Here is a 27,489-nt window from a genome sequence, read left to right on the forward strand (position 1 = left end):
TCTGCCCTCTGGACATCCTGTACTTTTGCTGTGTTGCCATGTTTTCTTTACTGAGCCTGTGTCGGGACAGTCAGTGAGGAAAAGGATGGATGGTCCTAGCTGAAGGGGTTTGCGTGCAGGGGCTGTACATGTACACAGTTTATGTACATGTGTTTATGACTGGGAGCATGTGAGGAAACTTGTATATGCTTGAAGGCTTCCAGCATCCTTTTCTGAGTAAACACGGGGATGCCCGGACAAACATCTCACTACAGTAGGAAACATGGAACCCTCTGTGCAGGTCAAACTTAATGCAACCATGGCATGTGGAAAATACAGTACAGCAGGATTGTATTTCCACTAAGCTAATGTGAAGGCTTACAAATCTCTTCCAAAGTCAACATGGATGATAAACAACGTCAGTGACAACAAGGACTTTTCCCCTCTTTGCCTCCAGGGAAAGAGATAAAACTATAATACTATTATGTTTCAGCTGATCTTAAATGCAACCAATTGTGAAGCCTGGTATGTTCAGTTTATAGATTCCTATCTGACAGCTGTTACACACCAAAACGCTATGTAAGATAAATAGAAAGCCCATATCACAGTTGTGTCTGTTGATATAGAGTCTAGAGGGCTGAAGGGGGAAGACTGAAAGAGGACAGGTGTACATGGCATTGTGCAAGGCTTAGAGGCTCTTTCACTCACAAATATAAATGCTTAAAGAATACCTTTGTGACTTGTGTAAAGAGGGGTGCACTAGATTTTGAAACATGTAAACCGTCTTGAACTTCCAACAAAACCATTAGCAGAACCAGCAGGTGATTCAATCCTTCACATTTGCTTGTTTTCTTTAAAATTAAGAAGCTAGGTTGAGTGTTGCAGTAGATATTGCCTGATGTTTAAAGCAGCAAATATTGCTGTATGTGAGAAGATTCACACACAATGACAAAACCACGTCATGTACTTGTTGCTTGTCAGGCTGTCAAAATGTTCAATACTTTGATTATTTTTTAATATCAAACATCTTAAACAATAGAACCTATTTTGTTTAAATCTGGTTTATATCAAAAAGTACAGGAGCTGAAAAAAATCTACATCTATTTAATAAGTTGCAGAAAAACTCTTGCACACTGCCTAAATGGTATAAATACAATGGCAATGTTTTGGTACCCAAATGTTGGTAACAAAGCACTGTACGAGCATATTTAGGCACATTTGTGACAAAAATTTAGGCTGCACTAAAGTGCAGATTTGGCAAGTACGCTGCCTGAGGGCATCATAAGGCAAGAAGGACAACTGACAAACTCGGTCATACTCTGGATGTCCTTGCATATTACCAGGGGCATGGAAAAATAATCTGTTAAAAAAACATAAGGTCCACACCTGTAGGATGGAGTAGGGGGTGGATGTGACAAATAAGCTTGGCGTAGGTTACCATCAAGGGGGGTAATAGGGTTGCCATGAGCCCTTAGTCATGCTGTGGATTTCCCAAGGACCCACAAACTGCCAGCAGTCTCTGGACGTATCACCAGGGGTAAGAAGGCCAAGATAGAAGGTATGCGGTCGAGCTTGACCTTGGATGACAAGCAACACCTGTATGTCAACATGTGTCGAGCTTAACTCTGGTTGTCCCCCACCCCCCTTTTCAGGCCCAGGCTATGGCCCATCAGGCCTGTGATGAATCTTTCGTGCCCTACATGCCTAAAACTCATGCACATGACTGTATGTAATTTCAAGTAGGAGTTGTTGCCAACATTTTTAGTAAAAGAAAACAAGAATAACCAAACACTGGGTGGCTGGGACTTCCATTTTCTTGATTGGGTATCAAAACGGGTATTAACCTTGTTTTATTCATTTTTTATTAAGTTCAAAATTCTGGAAAAATATCAGCCTAAGTTGCTTGTATGTCCCAACTGCATGAGGGACATGACCTTCTGAGAATGCTTTCATTCAACAAATTAGTAGTACATGCATTAGTCCATAATGTGTAATCAACATTTTTCCAGGGAAAAGCTGATAAAAATAACATTAGGAACACCTGATAAACAACTTTTTTATCTAAGGCCAGATAGTGGCTAAAAGGAGATATCACAAGTGGGCATTTTAAATTTCAGAAAAAGTAAGCAAATACCATGATTCCCTGGGAACTTAGTTTATATAGGCAATCAATCAAGTGGAGACAGATTTCTATCAGAGTAAATGTTCAACACTCCAAATGGTATTTAAGATGCTTGTAGTGAGTGTTGAACATGGTGGCATGTAACACTCTTTGTTATGCTTTCCACAACAAAGAATGGTGACTGCTTGGTGCAGTAAAGCGATTCCAAGTTAGTATTTTAAAAATAGCCAAGTAATCCCGCCACTGTTGGTGGGCTAATCACTGCTTTGGTTCCTAACACTGTCCCAGTGATAGAGATCGAGAAAAGCTTGCCTGTCTATAGCCAGAATGATGGGAGTGAGTCTCAGTGCAGTTTTGTTATTCAAACTAGATTCAAATCAACAGCCAGGCCTTGAACATGATTATTTAGAGCTCTTACAATGGCTTACAGTATGCCTCTGTTTCAGGTTGCATGCAGCCCATCTACCAACTGACTAAAAACAATCACAACACTTAAGACAATCGATAGACTGTTATTGACAACTTCCCATTAATACATTAGAGGAAGCAGAAAATAATACAATAACTGATGGCTACAAAATATTCTTTAGAAATCTGCCACAGCAAATGACTGACAAAAACATTGTAAGGTCTTATGAGGTGATTAACCAAATCTAAAGGGCCCCTTTCCAAAGATATGTAAACTATGCAGGTGTTTGAAAAGTCACTGAGTTGATCATAAACACAAAGTGAGAACAAAAGGATGAGCCTCAGGTTTTGTTTTAGCTAATCATGCAATGGTCAGGCAAGTGCACATTGTCTCCAGTCAGATGTTTTTTGTTTAGTTGAACTAATGGCCGGTGATTCCCCAACTATGCTCTCACACAGCAGGAATGAATGAGTCCACACGCAGATCAGAAACTATAGAGGAGGCCTTCCACCCCCCACCCCCTCTCCCTAACTTCATCACATGTCCTCTCATTCCGTTTCTGTGTTCCCACAAACATGACACAAAACCACAGGGCCTATTGTTTATGGTCTGCAGAGGACGTTTGGCTCTTTCCTGGATGGGCTGGATCCGGTATGCAGTGCCTGCCTGCCAGCTCTCCTTTTGTCCCACACTGAGGCTATGCTACAGGGGACGACCATGGTAGCCAGGACCTACGGGACTGCATGGATCACGTCTTGTGTGTACAAGTCTGTTGGCTTTAAACATGCAATCAGTACTAGGGCTCTACAGCTGCTTGATCCTAAGGTTGTCAAAATGTTGTATACTTTAATAGGTGGCTGATACCACCTGTTTAAAAATGATACAATTTCTAAGAGTTTGCTTGCTTTTCATTGTAATTAAAAACAAGAAAGTGTTCAATATCAGGTGTCTAGGACATGTATTTTCTTGCAAAGGTATTAGAAAAAGGAAATAATATTGTCTGATTTTCACTAGATTCATGCTGTAACTTATAATTATGGTATTGTGACCATCCTTGATTCCTTTGCTCATTGACTTAGCAATGAAAGCCAAAGTAGAAGAAAGCAGAATCTGTTAAAAAAAAAGTTTTGGGGGCAGTAGTTAAGGTTAAAAAAGAGATAGCAAATCATCTAACTTGTATTTTAAAATCTTAAAAGTAGGGGAGAAAGAGAGGATCTGATCTTGCACAATCACATACATCATAACACTTGCAAGATTATTCCTAATGTTGTGTAACACATAACTGGAAAAAGAAAAGTTACAAATGCAATCAAAAGTGACTGCATGTAAAAGGAAAATAATTTAGTGCCTTCTGCCACCTCTTATGGAAGTTATTTGTAATCACTGCCTTATTATTGATCTGTTTTGTTTCATACCATTTTATTGTAATTATTTTCATTTTTCATGTTTTTTTATTTATTTATTTTCATCCTTTTGTCAGCCAGTTTTCGGGGAGGGGGAGGTTGCAATATGTTTTGATGTTGTAGGGAATCTATTTTGTTTGCTTTCTTGATGTTTTAAAAAAAACAATAAAAACAACTGAATAATACAAAAGTGACTGCATGTAGCTATCCTCTGCTGTGGGAAAAATGTCAAATGTTATACCTAAAAAAAACTGACTGACTGTTTGCGTTTGTGCGTGTATGTTGTGAGAGCTCAAGCAGCCTCAATACAATCGATGCATTGTATGTGTTCTGGTTGTGACCTCCCTCACAGGATCATGTGGCTCAGTCTCTATCTTTTCCAGTAACAGTCTTGGCATTCTCTCTCCTGCAGCAGGCTGCACACAGGTCTGTGTCTTCATGTTACCCTCTCAGGAATGTACCCTGGCTGTCTGAAAATGAACTGGAAATAGACAGCTATGGATGTAGCATAGTCTCACTAGTGTTCCTGGACAAAAAATGGTAACACTGAGCTAGAATTTCAACAGACAATGCATACAGCAATGTAGTTTCCAAAAGATCTAAATTTGATTATTTATTTTGAAGCCATTTTCAGTGGGTCGCGGGTGTGTGCCTGGAACCAAAATTAATGGTAAAAACTCTATGGTGTGCTTTTACTTTGAAGAATATGTCTCATTGCTTGGTATGATCATATTTCTGATTCCATCTCAAGTTCAAATTACCCCATTTTTTATCCAAAATATTTGGTTATGATTGCAAATGTAAGAAATCTGGGTCACGATTTGTCGTCAAGCAGATGGTGGTGGGTCTTGATGTTAGACCAGTTGAGAACCACTGGCATAAAGAATGTCAGATCATATATTACCATGAACATCTTCCAAATGAGCTGAAGAATTAATTAACATCCGTTTAAACTGGGAATAATGGATATATTATTGTACAACCACCATGGCGATGTACACAAGTGCAAAGTCACATCACAGAACATGCAAATTTTCACACTATCTGAAGCACACCATGCTGCCACTTCTGTTGTGTTTAATGAGAGCCAAAAACTACAAGTTCTTGCATTTTTATGACTAATCTACATCTAAATCTTTTCTAATGAATCAATCAATAGTCAGAAAACTGAGTAGTATGCAGACTTTGTCTCCTGCATGTATATTCAGGCTACAGGTGATGCTGCTGTCACAATTACACCTGTATGACCCTCAAAGGAAGCACTCAGTTATGCAAAGCTGATAAGTGAGTGTATTCTCCCTATCAGCAGCACCTCGTCCAATTCTCATTCATACACAGTCCAGAAATGGCATGTATATTGAGCTATTGTTAAAAGCTTTTGTTAAATAAAGGGTTAAACTAACGGGCCTGATCCTGAACCCAAATTAGTAACAAAGCAAGTAATACATTTATTTCTAAAGTTAATAAAGAAATGTGTTGCTTTGCCTTTTATCTCTCCCCTCATTTTCTCCTCCTACTTTATGTGTGTTTGTGGGTTTGTCAGAGTTGTTATCAGAGGAGTGGCCCAGTGGGGTATTTAAAATTCCTGAACATTTTAAAGATCCAAATACGAAAAAAAAGTTTAAATGGATTTAAATTTGAGTTGAAATGTACTGCAATTATCTGATCTAATTTCCTTATTTTTTAAATGCCAATACATATAAAGAAAGATAAAAATATCCCAATATATATTTGATTACAATTTTGTTCATCTCTATTTGAAACAGTGAACAGTGTCTCAAAATATTCTCAAATTGTCATGGCTTAAGTTATATCATACAAGCCGAACTATACAATCTTTGTTTTAACATTCTACAGTACAGGTAAGTTACAAATTACAAAAAAACAACCAATCTTTTGTGTTATTTTAGAGAAAGATAGCGCAGGGGTTTTCTGTTCAAATTCCCAATTCATTTTAACTAATATCTGAGTGATAACCATGTCTTGATAGAAAAATACACAACTAATGGATGAATTTGTGCAATTAAGACAGTGTGCAATAGCTCAGTTTTTGTACAGTATGGTCTGTCTCCTGGACTTTTAGGTTTCTTTTAAAATTATCATATCAAAGTCATAATCATACCTTTGTCAATGGAGATGGAGTGAGAGCAACAGCATGAGAGAGCATCACAGCCAACCTTGGGCTGAACACACATGGGATGATAAACATCTTTCTGTCCAGCCTAATTCCCTTACAAATCTGAATTACCCATCCCCACTGATTTTATGAATCAAATTTAAAAAGGTTCATGTTAGGAGAACATTATCTTGTGCATATACTTGTATGCCATGACACAGACAGAATAAATAATAAATCAATCTAACCCTCTTAATCTATGTTACGAAGCTTGTTGTAAGCTTTGGTGTGACTGAATAATATAATAGATTCATAGCTATATGTTTCAAATTTGTATTGCTGTGAGTTATGATAATCATTAAGAATTTAAGCCTAATAAAGTATGTTATACGTGGTTTCAAAGCAGCTTCTATGTCAGTCACTAGTGCAGGATCTCAGGCTTTGTGGAAAAATAACTCTTCCACTCTAGATCTTACTATATAACATCTCTATTTGCCTGCTGTAGCATTTTTTCAGCCAGAGGACAAAATTTGGCTTTACAATAAACAGGTTGTTTTCTCTGTTATATGTTTGGCTGATGTAGAGGCCTGCAGATTCAGGACAGAAATCCCAAAGGCCTAGTCTGCATAAGCTCAGAGTAAAAGACTGTTGTTGATCTGCCTTGAGAGGGAAGCCCCAGCTCATCTGGTGACTCTCCCTGACAACACTGGGTAAACGCGCCCCCGCAACAGGCAAACTACGGGCCCTGGGAGATCCATCACCTTGGAGACCAGAGTTTGCTGGCTGAATTTGCTAGGGAAACAAGGCAGCGGAAACCTCTCTAGTGACGCTCGAGTGACAGTGAAATAAAAATGGAGCCTTGTTAGAGTCATATTATCAGTTCAAAGACAAAACACAATATCTGAACATCTGCAGCAGATTATCAAAAACAACACAGCAACTGTGATGCAGTCTGGCTGTAAGTGGCTCATCTTTCTATTTGTGTGCTGTCGATCTTGATAAACACTGTCAGGGGAACACTTTAGCACATATGCTTATCTTCAACACAGTAAAGAAGACAAGCATGCTACTACTTAAGATTACGTGCCAAATCCCATTAATATGTCATGGAGACAGCATAATTACTGAGTTGTCTGCACGCCCCTCCCACATGACTCCAGAGAGGATCAACATCAGGAACCATCAAAACACTAGCCCTAAGCTTATGCTGATCCACCATGACTGCATGCTCTTCAACATGACCAACTTCACAAACCTGGGTTGTGATAGCAGATGTAAAAATATACCATAAGAGAACCTGATGATGTGCATTAAAAGGGGTGAACAGTACTTCAGAGTACAGATAGCACATCTTGTACCTATGCCAGCAAGCCATGGTCCTTGTGTAGCATGGTATGAGGTGACGGAGTCAACTAAACATGGTGCCTGCATGTTCAATTTGTACTTGTCCTTGACCTTACCTGACATGCTGTTCCTGTGCTCAAAAAAGCTGTCACACTGCTGAGCTGAAGCAAAGGTCTCACACAATCACATGCAGATAAGAAAGCACAGGACTTTGAAGATGCACAATATCCACTTTGTACAAGCAATCCCTTTGCAGTTTACAACACTATCAACCAGATATGCAAAATTAAAAAGATGCTATTTGGTAAAGAAACGCTTTCAGCTGGATAATACAGACTGCAGATAATAGGAAAATCAAAGAGGTTCTGCTCTCATCTTTAATTGTACAAATAAAATAATTTGCAGGTAGGATGCTAAAGTCAAAAATAAGCTGGCTAAAGCTGATACTATACATTTTTGTACTATAAAGTCACAAATTTCAAATAGTGCCAATGTATTTGTCTTATGAAAGCTTTGTACGCAACAGTGATAGTTTTAGCTTCTGTACACCGCAGAGTGGAAAGAGATCAAGGAAAAGGTTAAGTGAGGCGTAAACGTGCCCACTCAAGTTGAACAATTTCCAACTTGAGGCTAAAAGTTGCATAACATAGTTCAGCAAGAGCAAAGTCTGTGCATGTTGTTATAAGAAATACTTTAGTGTAGGTCAAGAGACATAAAAAAACTTTTTGGTCTAATTTTTACATAGAAGTTAAAAACACTGGGCGGATGTTTTAATGATTAAAAAATACACTTTAATAATGGTATTCTATTTAGTATCACGTTTACTGAGTATAAACATATCTTTAGCTTCTTAAAACAGAATCTACTGGGTACTTTTTGGCCAAGCCATAAAATACACTGTATAATGATAAATCCAACTCTTTATCCTAGAGCACTGATCATCAAGTGGCGGCTCAGGGACCCTATCAGGCCCCCCAAAGCTTCCTCTCCGCCCCCCAGAAGATCATTAGATTCAGAGAAGGAGGAAAAGAAGATGTAGTGGTTTCAAGAGTATCCCTTGGCTTTAAATGTCTGCAGCTGTTAAATCAATCCCACAAACAATTAATATTGAAGTAACTTTCTGATTACTTAGCATTCTGTTTTTACTAAATTTGACTGTCATAATTTAGATAGATGTTTAAAACAAGGTTAAGGTTAGCAGAAGTGTTGCAAAAATGACCAGATAAAATGGTGAAAAGGGGTTAGAGAGTAGCAAAATAGGTGATAAGTGGCAAAATGGGTTTTGGAGTGGCAAAAAGGAACAAAAATTGACAGAAAAAGTGGTGAAAAGAGGTTAAAATGTGGCAAAAATTGGTAAAAGAGAAAAAAGGGGCAAAGAGTATCAAAAATTGGTTATAAATGACAAAAATAGTGCAAAAAAGTAATGAAAAGGGGTTAAAAAGTGGCAAAAAATAGAAGGAAAGTGGCAAAACGGATAAAAGAGTTGCACAAAGGGGATAACACATGCAAGAAAAGTGGTTTAAAAGGGTTAAAGAATGGTTAAAAAAGGGGTTAAAAGTAGCAAAAATTGGTTTTAAAGTCGCAAAAACTTAAAAAAATGTAATGAAAGGGGTTCAAAAGTGGCAAAAAAGGATAAAATTGGCACACAGGGATAAAACATGCAAGAAAATTGGTTTTAAAGGGGTTAAAATCTCGCAAAAAAAATTGGTGAAAGAGTCAAAAAGGGGTTAAAACTGTCAAAAATGAGTTAATACTAGTTCTAAATCACAATTGCGGAGGGGCCATTCTTTGGGATTTTCAGGGGTCCAGCCAACTCTGTTGTCAGGATCCTTGTGGCCTGCTGCATTATGGATAATAGGGTTAGATCTCACTGGTAATTCCTCAAAATATCCTGCATTTTGAAAGAAAATAAAAATACTACCTACAATAATATTTCAAACCCAAAAATTTATTTAATTTTCTGGTATTTGAAAGTCCGGCCCAGAGAGTTTCTATCAGGACTAAATCTGACCCTTGTGCGAATATTCTTGACGACCCCTGTACTAGAGCATAAGTAAACCAATTTCCAGTTCGAGGTGAAGTATGAACATGGCTCTAGTCTAGATGCACAGACACTGACATGTCAACAAACGCTGCATGAATCTGCTAAATGAGCTGAAATGACCCTCCAGGAAAAATAAAAATATGAACAAATGTACTAAACGAGGAGATGCTCCCACTTCATTCTCTAATCTGAGCTCTTTCCCAGTATTCCCATTTGTGGTCTGAGTCCCTGATGTTATGGACCAGCTTAATTAAAACCCTATTAGAATGAGCGGAGCCCCATATTTAACGAGGCGTAACTGAAATGAAGCTTGATGAGCTGGAGAATTAAACTGAATCAAGATGTGCATGTGTCATGGATGCTTCAGTGTTTGTATAAGTATAGAGCCTGTGTGTGGGCTTCACCAACAGGAATGTGCACTGCAGTGAGTAAGTTCAAGTGTGTGAGAGTGAACGAGAGGAGTGAGGGCAGGGCAGACTCCTGTAGATTCCAGGCATGCCTGTGTTTCCTCTGGTGTCACGTGCTGCAGTGCAAACAAAGCTACGCAGGTTAATCACACAGAGGGCACAAGGCCTCGCATTTTACACAGAAATTTTCATACTTGTAATACAAAGTAAAACAAGAAGGAAAAGTTGCCTAAAATGCCACTTGTCACCAATCTCCTTGTGAAATAGCAGTTATGATTCAGTCATTGCAAAATCAGAATATCTCAACATAGAGCTCAAAAGAGCTTTCCTTTCTGTATCAGGCCTAAATATGGGCCTGTAACTTCAAGTGAACTCTTACTAACAATTACAGAACAATTATTAATAGAAAGCTGCCCGGTGGGAGAAAACAGCAAAAAGAATAAAAACAAAGAGTTGCATTGTGAGTGTCTGCAATTCCTTGTTTTAAAATAACTGACCTTCTACAACAAACAATGCCACGACTGTCAACACTTTCTGAATCTGTCTTCAGACTACACTGATCTGTTGGGACCAACATAGAGGAAATCAACACAAGAAGAAAGCAAGGGTTAAGTGGTGGGAAAAAAAGCCGTAAATCAGAGCATTCTTGCTGTTGGAGATGAATAGTTCTGTTTAGGCTGTCTGCTGACACACACAGCCACAGTGAACACAAACTGCTGCTGTCTCCGTTTTTCCGCAGACCTGTTATAGCTTTGTCTGTTTTTCATCAATGGTGTGACACATGCATGTTCCTCTTTGTTGTTCCCAAAGAACCCTGCTGTGCTCCCACTGACTCTCTCATCCATTATCCGTCATACAAACATTCACTCATCAGTACCTCTATTAGGAGCCTCAAACTGTTCATGTGACACAATATTGTGTTTGCTTAATAACCATTTAACCAATCATGGCATCATTGTCACATTTTAAGACTTAATCAATGCTTCCTAATCCTATTCTGCACAGGTGGCTCTGCCCTAAACATACCTTTAAAAACAAGACTATATTCCTGTCCTGCAAAATTACTCAGACGACAACTCACAAGCAGCCCAAGCGTCGTCTCTGAACTTTGATGCAGCTGTCTTCCTTCAGGGGAAAAAGATTTTTCTGTGATCATGGCAAGGTTGAAAAACCTTTAATCACTTTTGAAACTGTGCTTTCTATTTCTAACTTCACTGACAGAAATCTGCCATCACTTTCCCACAGCAAAAATAAGATATATCACACTTGAGAATAAATAAAAGGCCATAATTAGATCATCTTTTTAACATTGGGGAAATCAATGATCTATTCAGCCCTGATTTTGATAAAAGGTGCATCTCTGTTTAACATCAAACCATTCTCAATTTACATTAGCATATTTACAAACTGATGAAAAGTTGAATATGACCTCTAAATTTTATAGATATCACAATATAAATACGTTCAGGATAACTTTCACTAGTCTTTTATTAAAAAGGGATCAAACCAATGCTTTTTAAAGAGCTCATTCATACAAACAATAAGGAGCCAGTGCTTGAGATGCAACATATAGAGCAGTGATACTCAACCTTATTCTACCAAAGAGCCACATTGTCTAAAAAATACTTTAGTGAGAGCCTCAACCCAAACAGGGAATGTAAGGTAGATCATAGATCAGTTAATCTGTAGTTGAAATGAAATAAAACAGTGAACTGGTGGATAACTGTAAGGTTAAATGGGATGCTAATGTCTGTATAGAGTCGGAACAAACAATATGTCACTGATAATGAAAATATATTTATTTTACTTATCACTGACATCAGGCTAAAACCTTGTATCTCAATTTTTCATGATTTTGATTTGTTTTTATAAATCAGTGCTATTGGTCACCCTTGATATCTGTCAGTGGGGTTTAACCAATTTTAAATCAATTAAATATGTGAAAAGACGGGTTTGTTTTATTTCTTGAAAAGTGGTCATTTTGGAGATACCAGTCTTTGGCCCAACACCAGCATTATGAAAGTTCCACCTGGCCTAAAGATTTTCTAAGATATTAGAATGAGCTGAGGTTGAACTATGAGATGCTTTTCAAAGAAAATGATTAACTATGGTTGGCTATTTCGGTATTTATATCTCTACTGGGGCATTTACTGGAGTTCTATGATTTTATAAACATAAGAGAGATGCTTTCTAACTTTTTTCCAGTCATTATTAATTCTTGAGTTAAAGGAGGAGGGGCCTCATAGTGGTCTTTGCCCTGGTCCTCCAAATGACTAAAAACCGGCCCTGTCTCACACCTGCAGCTCTCCAGACACATTGTTTCACCCTGCTTCCTTCTGGAGCTTTGGTTTTATATTTCTGCTCTTTTGACAGTCGAGAGCCGCGGGTTGCGCATCACTGATAAAGAGAAACATTAAAAAAAATCTTAGTAAATATCACCATTGAAGATCAAATTTCTTCCTGTAGATTTTCCATAAAGCAGACAAAACACACTCATTAAACATTGATCTTCATAGGCACTGCAGCTGAAGTCACACTTTACAAAACCCAGCATAAAACATAATAGAATCAAACATGGCAGTTTCCTGGCATGTGTGTTCATGGAAAGGGGTTCCTATAAAAGTCAATGGTCAGCCAGTCCCTCATTGGCTTCAGGAGACTAAATCAATTGGGCAATCAATAAGAAGGAGAAGTAGTCAAGACAGCAATTTAGATAAGTTGTGAATGATTATTCTGTCAATGAAAACTTTGGTGGTCAGTAAACACAGACCACTAGGCTGTAAGATATGACTCCCTTATTGCAAAGTACACAAACTGTATTTTGTCAGTCAGCAGCTGAATATTGCACAGACATGAAATAAATGAAACAAGAATCTGATGAAGAAATAAGCATGTGTATGCACTATGTAAGGAATCAAAATCAGAGACTGATAAAAGTAGGGCCCTGCTGCATTAAAGAAAGATGTTAACCTTGGCTGTTGACTTTGGAAGTACTTTCAGCTTTTAGTTAAATTTTGGTATCCTGGATTCATTAAAGGGAACCCAGCATTTAATACATATTTCTGATCTTACTGGATTAGGATCACAGTATTTTGTATTTAAGAAGAAACACACTAGATGTCTTGATTTTGAGAAAAATCCAAAAATAGATTCACACGTAGGCTGCAGCCATTCAATGCGCTCTGGGTAGTGATATCAAATGGGTGCATTGTTCTTCCTCCAACATCTTTCCAATTGTACTCATTTTGATCTACGTTGTAGTAACTTCCTCCTTATTGTCCTCTTCACTTAAAACTACAACTCTGGCCTTAATGAAAAAGGCTTTAAAGATGAAACTCCACAGGAAGAACAATGCAACCATTTCACATCACTACACTGAATGCATTGCACAACAATTACAGCCTAGATGTGAAGCTACTTCTCAATTGTTCTCACAATTTGAATATCTTGCATTCATTTGAATAAAACAACACAAAAAGAAAATTTTATCAATCTAATGAAGTTACAGTGTAATGTGCAGTTTTCTTTTAAGTTATAGTTTGGGTTGTGGAGGCTGATATTTGTCCTTGAGATGTATCAGTTTTGAAAATGATGAATGCTTCAAATACAACTTAGTCAACTCACAAGTGCAACACCCATGCTTTTCATTATATTTTCTTGTATGTTCTCAAATGAATAATTGAAATTGAAAGCACTTAAATTCTTATTAATAGTCCCTCTTCTTGTCAGATGAACATTTCTAAGAAATTCTTGTTGTTTATCTTTCTTAGAGACAGTGTAAGACTCGATAATTCCCAACAGTTTCTTTCTTCTTGATAACAAAAATAACCGGTGACGTTTTCTGCCCAAAAAGAAACTCTTTAGTTACTGATTACTGCCATTGGAGAATGCCAAATTATTCACTGATGGGCCAACACCTGCTAAAAGGGCTGTTGTCTGAATATAACATCCAACCATCCACTTGCAGCAGTTTTAACAGAAGTAATTTGAATTCAAGGCAGAGACAGAATCTTTCAATGGACTGCAAAATATTTCAGAAGTTAAGAAATGCATCATATTGTAGTTTAGAGATAATCACTGACCATAATTGCTTGCCTTGGGGGATTAAAAAATCCCCAAATGAAACCAAATGTTTGCATTCAGGCATCCAGTAGATAAGATGGTGGAGTAAGGAAGTGAGATAGCGAAGTGAAGAGACATTAAGTGGTGCCATTGTAGTAGTAAAAACACTGCAGCAGCAAAAAGTGTATCACCTTACTCCTTTATCGCGATTCAGGGGCTCTTGGGCTTAAAATTCCTTCACGGGTTGATGCAACATCTTGTATGATTACAGAGAAACAAGGTGCTTTACATGATTTATAATAAGTTACCAGTCAGAGACACTGCAAGCTACCGAGCATCTGTGGCAGAGGGAGCAAAACAGACAGACTGCTGTAATCTGACAGGGTGCACAGGAGTAAACACCATTTAAACAAGCCACTTACTCTCAAATCTCTAGTTTTCATGGCTGGACTTTAAGTTCCCTAAATACTCTACACAGAATTGAGATGGAGTACAAAAACAGGGCATTCCGGGGCTCACTTGATTATTCCTGCTTCCTGCATGCAGAGACTCTCCCAACTAAAAGGAATCAACAAAAAAACACTGATGTCAACAATCAGGCAGGCTCAATACTAGATCGTGATTGAGTGCCTGAGTTATCCTACAGAAGAAACACAGAACAGGTCTTTGTGTGCTCATCCTAAGCAACTATGTCCCTCGCTAGGACTAGGACACAACCACAAACATATGTAAAAGCACACTTAAAAGAAGTGTCATCAACTAGCACCCAGGAGCCATGTCAGGCCCCCAAAGCTCCCCATCTGGCCCCCAAAAGATCATTATGGTGTGGATAAAAAATTATGTTGGTTTTAGGGAATCTTTTGTCTCAAAATCCTTATAGCTGTCAAATTAAACCCAGAATAATGAAGAATGCAACAGTTATACAAGGAATGATTGAACAATTGAAGCTCTTTTACCAGAAATCAAACTGTCAGCCATTATTAGTAAATATAAAGCACAAGAAACACATATTTAGTCCCCCATCAGTCCAGTCCTGATTAAATTTGTAGTTTTCTGTGTCATCTTTCCACTTCTTCACATGTTTTTCACCTATTGGGGCAAACCATACAACTGTGAAACCCAGTAATGGACAACCTGACGGCCTGAGCAACATGTAGTTAAAACTTATAATCACCCCCTCATAGGTGGCTGCTGTATATGTGTTAAGGAATGATCTCACTGTTAATACCTAAAAATTCCATATGTTTTCAATGAAAATACTAATGCAATAAAATATTTTATTAAAATGTTCATTCCACTTTATTGTACTTGAATCTGCCCCCTAAAGTCTTTAAAGGCAAAATCTGACCCTTGTACAATTACAATTAATGATCCATGCTTTAAAGGAAAGAAGATCTGGTGCAACTTATTGCTGATTATGTGGTTTCTTATTGTTTAACATCCCACCAATGTTATTCAGTAAATATTCCAGGGAACTTCTCTGAAGTGGTAAAACATTTCTCCTTCCTCTGAATCCAGCAGGTATCCCTTACTGTAAATACAGAATATGATGGAGATCCTAGAGCTGAAGGTGCAGACAGTACACAGGGTGGTGGATGTAAGAGCTATCAGGTTTCAGAGTGATAGATAGCGGCCTTTAATGAGTATGTGTGGTCAGCAGATAAAGGCTAGCATTTGTTTGTGGTTTGTTTTAATGCCATCCTGGGAGACCTTTCCCCCACAGTGACATCAGTCGCACCCTTCCAGATTAGCCTCAAAGGGCCATTTGTGATACTGGGTGTGGGATCGAGAGCTTAGGTGTGATCAAAAGATTTAGAAAAGGCACGCTATCCTGAATAAAATGTCAGTGTGAATTTAAACGCTATGAACTTCACTTGTTTCTTGACGACAGCGTCCTTTTTTTAAGTGTACAGGCCTGGACGTAACTTGTTGAAAATTTGCAGGTGACACTGATAGTTTACTCAAGAGGAGTAAACATCATGAACAACATGACCTAGAATGTGTTGCTTAGCAGGATAGAAAAAAATAGCCATTCTTGTGCTGTATAATTACAAAGTGCTGATAAGCTGGACTGTGTTAACCAAGCCTTGCTGACAGTAAACAAATATCATTATACTTCAAGGCAGAATTTATGCAGTACTGTGAAGTTTAAGTACAGATATTGCTGGAGTAAATGAAAATTCGGCTGATGTTATGTCAGAAAATTATTTTCTAACTAGCTCTGAAGTTGAACAGAGCTTAACTGAAAATTAAATAATTTAAGGATTATATTATCAATAATTCATGGTTGTGCAATATACTTTTCATACAAATATGCCAAGCAGTCCCTTGTTCCAACTTTTTCTGTGGATTTTAATTTCTCACTGGCATTTTTGAGAAAATTGTAGTTCGTTTTTCTTGTAAACAGCAAGAAAAACATACTTATACTGTTGAAGCCGACTATTTTTATGGGTTTTTTTGGGCCATACAGTTTCTCTACTTGCATGCATTTGATTCGATTTTATGCTAGGGATGTAACCACTCTTCTTACTTCAAGTACAAATTGATACAAAAATTGAAAATTTAGACCAATTTGTCAAAAGGAAATTTTGCAATATTAATCATTTTAACCAAGCAAGGGTATAATATCTGCTTTTGGCTCCTATTCTCAGTAACAGAGTAAGAGATATAAATATGATACAACATTATACAATACACTTTTTTGCTCCCTTGGTGAAAAATGTATTAGACTCCAGGGCAGAACATACAGCTGTCGCCACAGTAACATAAGACAGAGCTAATATCTGAAGGTGTGAAATTCATATTCTGATTTCCACAAGAGACTTTAATTAATGCAAACATATCCGCCTCTTCCCTTCTGACATAGAAAGGGTTTGTTCTTGTTCTACATTTTAGCTTATGTTGTTTACAGTAAGGATTGAAGTGCACCACTCCCTGCTCCAGGATACAGGCAGGCCTTTGCCCTTTACATCTAAGCTTTCCAAACACTGGCTGCTGCTGGTGAGAGGATGAAATCAACACAGTGATAATACAGCGGGACAAAAAAGAAAGGCATCACCTTGCATGTCTTGTCTGTGTGCACTTAATGCCCGTTGTCAACAGAGCTCCCTCCCTATCACAGCACACCAGCCAGGCATGCAGCACAGCCACAGACTCTCCCCTATCGCAAACAGCTGCCACCGCCACCACAGCCATCAATTATTCACAGGAGCTTTGCCTCCTTGTTTACCTTTGAGGCTGGTGACCAAGGCTGGAGTGAATGGAGAAGTGGTGAGAAACACCAGTGCAAGGTCCAAATCACACTGCTGACTGAAAAGTCAAGAATCATTAGACTCATGTCATGTGACAGCTAGGCCCGAGCAGGAAATGCTACTGTACTAAAAAGTGATAGGACCACACAAGATAAAACATGCAAGCTTATGTAAGAGGTTCCATAAACAGGAGAGAGGTGTTGCTCAGATGCATGTTGACTTGCTAACAATGACCACTGCAATTATAGGTCAACAGTCAGACTTTAATATAGAAAGTTAAAACACCTGTCTCAAGTTCCAGGCTGAATATTCAAGCTTGTTGGTCTGTATAAACCATCTAAAGTCTAAAGAGTGTCTAAATAGCTGAAACAGAAAAGACGCAACAGCAGCAAATCTTAAAATCCAAGAAGCTATTAGTCCCACTTTTTTCCAAGCTGAATGCCACAAGTTAGTACAAATTGTATGTTGGGGGCCAAAAATGAGCTAAAAGCAATGCGAAAAATTGTTTTGTTTTTTTTTGTTACTGAAAAACGATGCTGGTATTGGCTGGTTTCCTGGCAGGGTAATGTGGCTGAGACGATCTTTGGTCACGGAAGTGTGTCTGTCATGACATCATTCACAACGCGCCGAGGTGGATAGCTGGTTGTTACCATACTATACCCATACCTCCTTGCAGTGTTGCTATATTTAGCGAGTTTTCAGACCCCTCTAGCAACTCTTTTTCAAAAAAGCGACTAGTGACAAATCTAGCTACTTTTCTGGTGTCACTGGAGACTTTTGAAGACTCTGACATGAAAGCGCGTATCGTTGTAGTGCCTCTCAGTGAGCAGCGGGTGCTGCTGTGGGCCCCTCCCCGTCCCAAAGCACTGACAGGCAGCCCACTCCTCACACAGCAGTCCCTTTCAGCTGCAGTCAGAGTAGGAGATGCTCACGCCTTCTGTTCAGACTACAGATTAACCGCGCTATGAAGGCGCCTTGACAGTTTTGTCTATTGTGTCTTTTTGGTCTATTTAGATTGTTAATGAAGACTGTATACAAAAAAATAGGCTCATAAGTGGACCATAAGGTTTAAAACTAAACCAAACGTAAGAAAACTAAACTTCTAAGAAAAATAAATGTATCCACACCGTTCATAAGTCTCCCGGGCATAGACTGTTAGTTCTGAGACCACTTCTCTCTGGTTGTTCTTTTTCCACCTGACATTACATGTCAGCCATGGATGAACACCCGAACACCAAGAGCCCCAGAGGAACGGGGATCAGTGGAGCTCAGCTTCATGATCCCTTCTTCTAGTGTAGGTGCCACAGCCCCCCTTCTCCTGTTAATCCATCTCCCGTGTAAAATACAACCCCCCACCACTACATGCTCACTCTATCACCCACACACACGCCTCCCTTTACCCCTCTGTCCCACCAGATTGGTTGAGGGAGGGGGGCAGGCAGGATGTGAGACCAGCTGGTCATCAGCTCAGACAAAGAAACCTGCTGAATGTGCTCTTGCATCTAAAAGAAAGCCAGATCTCTCACTGGGCTGTTCCCTCATGGCCTCTTTCACTTTTCAGGCACAGTAATACAGGTTGGTTGCATTTTGGGAGCTTTGGTTGATTTCAACAGTTCCTAAAAACTCTCTTCTTCTGCTTTTCTCTTGCATGTAGTCCTCGTCAATCAGGGAGGGGCTAGAGTCACTTACAACCACAAATTGAGGAAATCTTGTAGTCTGGTGTGAGCAAACAAAACAATCACACGACAAATCCTACTTTAGTTCCATTAACACGTTCTGACTCCACCTCTGACTCCACAACATTGTCCCAAAGCAGAACAAGACTGAGGGAAAGAGTTGAACCAGAAGAACGGTCAGGTCTCACTGCAGAAAAGCCAGTGGCAGGTGCAATTTATCTTAAGTCCTAGCCTGGTTTAGACAGTCACAGGGGAGAGACAAACCAGGGCTCTCCTGTAGAGTTAACTGGAAACTCAAGGAGATAGACTGCAGAACCTAAAAGAACACGGCGAGGTCACAATGTGGAGCGTCCCAGATTTTCCGGCCAAACTTTCCTCAGCGAGAAGAAAACTTTCAGCTTAAACCATGGCCAGCCTGCATTTCTCTCACACTTTTAGGAATTATAAAGTACATGGGTGAATAATCACTTCTTAATCACAGCACTTTCTTTACAACAGTTACAAAATCTTACAAAACAGGGGCACACCTGGCTTTTTAAACATGGATAAACAACGGTAGTAGACTAATTCATATTGAGCAAGAGCTGACTGAAGGGGCCTAATTTGGGTTTCTCTTGACCTGAGGCTGAACATACACATGGGACCCGACAGAAAGGCAGTGAGATTTTTATCAGTGCATTTATGTGCTTGAAAAGAGGCCCAAATGGCAGAAAAGCAGATCCCAAAGGAAGCATACGCCAAGAAGAACTAGCTTGTATAAAGAAGGGGGGAGGGTAAAAAAAAAAAAAACGCAGTGCTGAGGGGCATTTTCACGGCCGAGTGAAGCCCTAATCTGCCCTTTAGCCACAGATCTGTAAGCTTGCACACAGGGCATCTGATGACATCTGAGGATTAAAAAGATTGCACTGTCATCTTTCCTAATGTACATTTATATGAACGTCCTCTTTATTTAAAACAAATGCACATCTGTCCTTCACTTTTGAGACAGAAAATGACCTCAAACTAGGTTGGTAAATGTATGAATAAGGGAGGAAGTCACTGATAAAAGTCAGACTGTGGATTTCAAATTATTGCATGGAGCAGTTCTGCTTCTATTTGTGTGAGTGTTGAGGCAGGAACTCCTACTGTAGCATATCAAGTTTACCTGGAAGGTCTAATTATATAATAATACTGGGAGTGACATAGATAAAACCTGTTTTACAAAGTCTGATGTAGACACACCTATTAGGAATTTGTTCCCTATTTCAACAATGGAAAACAAGCACATGTACTTGACTGTATATGTGTTTCGGCTGTTTTTGGGCTGCTGTCTTCTGCACCTGTAGCCCTCTTGCAGCCTCAAAAAAGTAACCTCTTTGTACATTTCAGCAGGTGGAACTGACCAGCAACAAATCTTAAAACTGATCATTTAGGTCATGATATGCCTGTAGACTTAATATATGCCTCGTCAGGGCAGCGCAGTACAAACAAAGAGGAATGACATTGGATATGATGAGAAGGGGGAGTAGCAATCAGCGCTGTGAATGGACTTCTTTGTAACCTATCATGGGACTTGAGAACGTTAAAAAGATAATTCCCTCTTCCTCAACATGATGGAGGGCTGGTTTTCCGAAGCAGCAAGAAGAAATTCAGATTACCTTACTGCAAACCTATCCACCAGAGAGTAGGGCAAATGTTGATTTGGGTACTTTAAACCAAGCTTTCAATTACAACCATGTAAATATTGACAGAGACCTGAAGCAAATATATATTTTTACCTCAACAAAGAAAGATTTGCAGATTTAAATAATTTGAACTAAAATTAACTTTTCATCCAAAATGAAAACTCACAAAGTAAGCAGCTTAAAAACTTACGTCACTCTTACCAACTATGTTAGGTTTTTATCAACAGTAAATAAGGCTCCAATGCAGCATCGACAGCTGAGGATGCACGTATGAGGGGGAATTCCTGACCAGCTGCTACTTAACAGGTTGTCCAAACTCTTTCTATCAAGATAGGCCACTCTTTGTGCTGCTTTTTATGTTGTATTTTTACTGCTTGGATACAATCTTGCCCTTCATCTGACATAAGAATCAGTCATTACTCTTTTACAAGCCTAAAATGTTCTTGATGTGGCAAATGGAGACATCATTACTGCAGAGTATAATCTAAGATTGGTGGGCAGAGCGGTGGGGGTGAGTCACGGTAAACTTAAGAAACTGTCAGGACGACTAAATCTCCATCTGTTCAAGTAGTTAAACCCCTACAAATACCATCTAGACCTATCCACACCTAGCAGTGCCACACTTAATAACTTTATACATCTCAACTACTGTGTTTTGTCACACATTCTCAAACAATTACATTTTTTTCCATTTGAATAATGTTTAATTGCTTTATTCATTCCATTCCATCTTAATTATTTTGCTTGTGACTGAATTCCAGGACTATTTGCAGCTAAAAGCTTAGCTTCATGGCATATGTTGTACATGATGGGGAAGGCAATTAGAGTGCCACATTTGGCACACCCTCTTTCTGTTGTCATTCTTACATTTATGGGATAAACTAATAAGCAAAATGACCCTGGAAGCTAAAGTGACTTCTAAAAATAGCTGACAAGTAACTCCACAGACTCATCACTGACTTCAGTTTGCAGTGACAGGGAGGGAGCACATAAATGCACAAAGGCATTCGTAATCTTACTCATGAGCTCATTATGGTAATGTCGTTCAACATACAGTCACTGCCCTTGTTCCCCAACTCTGCGCAGGCCTGACCTCTCACACTGCTCCCTTGCAGAAGCCCCGCTGACTCTGAGGACCGGAGAGAGGGCCCATATGCTTTGTGTCTGCACGCTACGCACTCACCGCGACCACACGAGACATTCTGTCACCATGCATTTATGTCTCCTTGTTGAAGCCCGCACCACACCGAGAGACTGGCGGTTAGCTGTCTGCGCCAGAGTGTTTTGGTGTATCTGTCACTCTGTATTTCTGGGGGCTGTTCACCAGGTACACTGCAGAAATCTGACAGGCATGGGCTAAGTGGACAAAACACAACTTCTGTCAGTTTCTAAAGTTCATCAAGGCAAGGTGAACCCCTGTTTTTGTGCCAAGGTGACCCCTATTACACTTAAGATAAGCCTAGTAAAGGTTCCAATTAGGGGTGGGAGAAAAAAATCAATACAGCATAGTAACGCGAAACTTTTTCTGGCGATATATTGCATCCACCAAGTATCAATTTTTTAAAAATGATTGCTAATATGATCTGAAGTCTATAATAATGGAAAAAAATATTTTTTTTGAAAAATTGTTTGTCCAGTGAGGTCGGCAGTCATAGACGGTCATAGAGCAGGAGAAAGTTAGTACAACAAACATGGCAGCACCAGAGGAAGGACATTGGGAATGCAAGCAGGGCACGAATAAGATGGACATGACACATGAGGTTTGCAAGAGGTGCTACAGAGAATAAAATACTGCAGAAACATGACAAACATGAGGACAAGACCAATGCTAAATCAGCTAAACAGCTGAAAAAATGGAATAGATAGCAATATATTGCAACATGTGGTATTGCAATACTCACTGTATTGCAAAATGTTTAAAAGTGCAATAATATCAAATCCAAACCCAAGTATCGCAATATCGTATCGTGAGACCACTGGTGATTCCCACCCATAGTTCCAATATCAAAACCTTTTTTATTCTTTATAACAGTTCTATAAAATGACATGGCTGATACTCAGTACCTACACAAACTAGAGCAATTAACTTGATAAAGAAGTAATATTGGAAATGTTTAAAACTACAACTCTGTGAATGACCCTTTTTTGTGACCTTAATAAAGTTATGCTGTTTAAATGCATGAACAATAAACCAAAAATACCCTATCAGACAAACATTTCTTGACTCATCTTTCTGTCATTTCTCTGGTAAACAATGTTGGACACCCAATGCTTGCGTGATGTGAAACTCCCTTTAACTGTTGTTATTAAGTTTAGTTTCTAAATGTTTTTTCTAAAGAGAAGGAAGCCTCTGCAGATAAAGTGTCTGCCTTAAAAACTTGAGAATAATTAACACTACACAAATTTCATCTTTAAGCAAGTAAACCAACCTCCAACAATGTAAGCTAGATTTAGCAAAAGCTTGCTTTTCTTACTCTCCAGATATGCTTTGTATGTTTACATGTCTTGGAAACATTGATTTTTATTGAAAAACTGCTTTGTTCACCATTTCTCTCTGTTTTTTTTCAGTTTCATGGAGTCACAGTAACTTTAGTATAGATTCAAGAACAGTTGTATTCATGTCTTCTTTAGCAGCTCTGTTCATCTATGCAAAAATAAAACTAAAGGCAAAAGTGATGTTCCTAGTAGTGAAAGGGATGCACAAAGGCATCTTTTATCAGTCTTAACCTGAGGGGGACTAATCTGAAACAAATACTTTTATGTGTAAAAACTAACACATGCCAAAGCAATTAGAGGGACTATTTTCTTACAAAAATGCTCCCATTACTGGAAATGAACAAGAAAGTTCTATTGTTTGTGATTACCCAAAGGTAACAGGCAGTCCTGTGCCAACACTCCTGCCTCTGTTGACCTGGACTTGTTAACAATCTTTACTGATGAGTGTGCCACTTGTCTCTTTCACCATGAGCCAAGGCCATGCATGAACAGCAACAGACCGACAATGTGCCTACTACTAGTAGGCAATTAGTGTGTTCATACAAACTCCCTTCTCCACCACGACCACATCCAGTGCCTTGTCCTAATAATAAACAAAGTCACGCTGAACTGAATAAAGCAAGGAGAAAGCCCAGCCAGCATACTATGCACCAGAGCTCTGGAGAATGTGAGGGAAAACAGACCAACAACAACTCTGCTCCCTTTAAAATAAACTCTTTGGAGGTTTTTTGTCATGATTCAAACAGTGGGAGTGTGGGTGGGGACAGCGCTGCAATTCATTCCAGGCATGCCTTCCCACACTGCATTCAATCCAACTGGCTACTTATACCATTACTACAGGCAATATGTTGTGTGCCAGCTGTTCTGGTCAGGGTTAGTCCACTAAACATGCAGCAGATTCATCCAGAGCCATGATATTTTTGTTAAGGGCCAAAGAATTATTGTTACTATTTTACAATTCAGACGAGAGAACCACCATCTACTTTTATGACTCAAATTTAAATGAATAAAATACTGTTATTCAGTTATACATGTTCAGAACAATACAAAGGTACCTTGTAATGTGTGGATGACTGTTCTGCTATTATTATCCAAGACTACTTCAGCACTGCAGGACAAAATGACCAAATCCATGCCAAAAAAAAAAAAAACCCAAACAAAACAAGGAAGGCTAGCTGAAGAGGAAGTACCTGCGCAGGTGATATCATGCAAGCGCTTTCACTGCTTCTGACCAACCCCGGGGGAAAAGACTGTTAAAAAATCCATTAATTGTAGACTAACTAAAAGTGTGGTGTAGCAAATGTGTAAACAGTAGGGCTGGAAACTATATCAAGTTTTATAATATACTGCAATCTTCAAATGAAATGTTTGATAAGACTGCACAATATCTTTCAAATGGTTGATATTGATGTCTGTCAACAGGACAAAGATTTCAAGCTTAAAATCTGTGAAAAATTGGATACAGTATAGTTAAATATGGTGTATCCACCATTTGAAATGTTTAGTTAAAATGTGAAATTTTAGGTGCTTTTATATCAATAAAAATCAAATGATAACAATACTGGTTTGATATTGCAGCAGCAAAAATAGAACAACTAGCCACTTAAAACTGTGCAATTTACTGTTCTATTACCAAAAAATGCAAGCAAACTCCTGCACTAAACTGCAAAAACACATTGCCAACATCTGGAAGTGTATGGAACAGGCAATGAAAAGGGCTACCTCCCCACCAGTTCCTCCCACTTTTCCAAATGTTGCTGATGTATTGCTGCAACCTAGACGGCACTGTCCTTTTTGAGTTAAAAATATAAATAAGACCATTAGGTTTCTGTGTTTTTGATGCAATCTGTCATTGCAGTTAGGAAAATTTTGATAAATTTGATGCATGAGGTATCTTAGAGCAGGGGTTCTCAATGTTGGGGTCAAGACCCCATTGGGGGTCGCAAGACACTAAGAGGGGGTCTCCAGACACCTTAAAAATTTAAAAACATTTTTTAAATTATATTTTTGCCACTTTAAACCAATTTTTCCTAATGTTAACACATTTTTATCACCTTTTCACACCAACTTTGCCAATTTTAACACATTTTTGCAATTTAAAACCCACTTTGTCCATTTTAAACCCTTTTCATCATTTTGTCTGCCTGTTTTTTCCACTTCTAAACCAAATCTTGCCACTCTCTGCCTGTTGTTGGCTCTGTTGACACATTATTGCCAATATTAACCCCTTTTACCACTTTTTAAGCCACATTACACAATTTGATATGCCCATTTTTGCAAGTTTCAGACTATTTCTGCTTCAGCTAATCCTTTTTTGCCAGTTTATATTCATTTTCATCTTATTTAACCAAATTTTCACCTGTTATTGCCACTTTATTGGCATTTTAGCCACTTTTGAATCCCATTTTACCACTAAATATGCCCATTTGCCACTTTTTTGGTTATTTTGCCACTTTCATCTAATTTTTAGCATTTCTAACCCATTTCTGCTACTCTTAAAATCCAATTTCACCACCATTTCTTGCCTTTATTAACCCATTTTAGCTATTTTTATTTTATTTTAATTCTGTTTTCAACAAAAGGATTTACATTTTTAAGAGGGCTGCTTACTAAACAAATGAATTAAACTGTGTTTCTTTGATAAGAGTGATTATTATTCAGGTTAAATATAAAATACCACAGCTTAACTTTACAGTGGACCATGATTTGGCTGGCCCCCAGAAAGTGCTCCCATATTTCCCCCCTAATGGACGGCCTTGCCCACACATGACTGTTCTAGAATGTGCATGTCTGTGTTCAACCATCTTCAGGTACGGTGGGGGTTCCCAGTCTCTGGCACCTTTATTTTGGGGGTCACAAAGCTGAAAAGGTTGAGAACCCCTGTCTTAGAGAGGACAATGTTGCCTACCTCATTATTTGGAAATGCTTTTGTACAATTTCAAAAGTGTGTATGAGTTGTTTACCATGTAATATCACTCAAAATGCTTGCGGGTTTTTTTTTGCTGTGGTATCAGTGTTTTTATATACTTTGCTGGAACCATATCAGTGTCAGAATTGGTAATTTGATAGTTCTTTACAGTAAAAAATGTCACATGTATCAATATTGTGCATATCAATTCAGCTTGAAAACATCAAAGTATGATCTTTGGTCCATATAGCCCAGCTCTAGAACAATGTTATTTAGCAGACACTTTTGTCCAAAGTGACGTACAATCGGATTAAGTAAAACACAAACAAAGATCTAGAAAAGAAGAAGCAACTTCAGTAGGTACTGTAAATTAATTAAAATCAAATATGCTGTAGCACGTGTGTTTATGGCACAGTTAAACCCACAGAAACCCCCTTGGCATGGGAATGACACACATCCCGATGACACGCAAGAGTCATCTTTGGTCTATGAAGTCTGCATACCTTTGGTAGCTCTTTGAGTTGGTTGGCATCAAGGAGAAGCTCCTCCAGGCTACGACTGTAGCGGAACACCTCATCGGGGACCGTCTGCAAGCTGCAATGCCGCTTGTCCACCGACTCGACGTGGCGGTTGCAGCGCCACAGGGGAATACACTTCAGCATGTCCGGCCGCCGTGGGGGATTTGGTTGCCGGTGCTACTGCAATCTCCGCATCGGAGGGTGAAGCGGGGGGGGGGGGGGGGGGTGGATGCGAGAGGGTAATTTTTGAGAGAGTGGGCTCGCTCAATGTCAAATCACTTACTGTGTTCCCACGACGATCCTGAACAGGAGGCCGAAATCCACTTAGAGACACAAAAATAATCCCTTCGATCTGTCAACGATATTCCCAGTTTCTGTTCAGTCGTGCTGGAGGATTGTCAGCTCCGTGATCGCGTCATCCAACCCGGAATTACAATTAACATACACAAAACGGAGGTCTTCAACTTAGCTTCTGAGTTACCTCACTTTTTACTCTGCCTGACTTCACGGAGATGGAGTTAAGTTAGCTCGTTTCACCCCCGCCGACATCCTTGTATGAGACCTTAGAGCTCTATCATGGCTAGCTCAAAGATGTACAGCCAACGACCCGGCTATGCAGAAACCTTGCTCTAACTATCACCGTCATGAGTGGCGACTGTCAAAACAACTACGTGACATACGATAGCGTTCAATTAAAACCACACAGACGCTAACGTTACTCACGAAGCGAGTCAGCAGAGATTAACCCAGGTATGGCTGCGGAGGATGAGCTCGTCCTCACCGGCTGTGTTGTTAGCAAGCTAGTAACCGTTAGCTTACCATCGGCTAGTTGCTGACCGAACGCCTTTGTGCTAGCTGCCGTTAGCTCGCGCCAGAGTTACAAAACCAACGGAAACACCTTCCTCCAACTTTGTGTCGTGACAGCATCCCAACAGAAGTCGAAAAGCTGCTTGGGGACTGCTGTTTCACTGCGACGTAGTTAAAACGCCAGCAACGGGAGCTGGAGCTTCAGCAACTGCCGCGCATCCCTCCCCTTGTGGAGCCGAGGCAGGCCGGTTTGGCGTGTGGGGGGCTGGGCTCTGTTTGAGCT

At 39.2% G+C, this 27,489-nt stretch overlaps 1 protein-coding gene across 17 annotated transcripts in view; it reads right to left on the bottom strand.

The window, feature by feature from the left end:
* scrib (scribble planar cell polarity protein) overlaps positions 1-27,455 on the bottom strand; it is a 101,395-nt gene extending 73,940 nt beyond the window's left edge. For all 17 annotated transcript variants that reach the window (XM_041813901.1, XM_041813900.1, XM_041813914.1 and 14 more), the window contains exon 1: positions 26,385-27,455. In XM_041813901.1, coding sequence (XP_041669835.1) covers positions 26,385-26,543 — 159 coding nt within the window. In that variant the 5' untranslated portion in view covers positions 26,544-27,455. The remainder of the gene's footprint in view (positions 1-26,384) is intronic.
* Between the last annotated feature and the right edge of the window lie 34 nt (positions 27,456-27,489).

Source organism: Cheilinus undulatus, linkage group 19 (genome assembly GCF_018320785.1).
Source record: "Cheilinus undulatus linkage group 19, ASM1832078v1, whole genome shotgun sequence".
In the NCBI taxonomy this organism is placed as follows: Eukaryota; Metazoa; Chordata; class Actinopteri; order Labriformes; family Labridae; genus Cheilinus; species Cheilinus undulatus.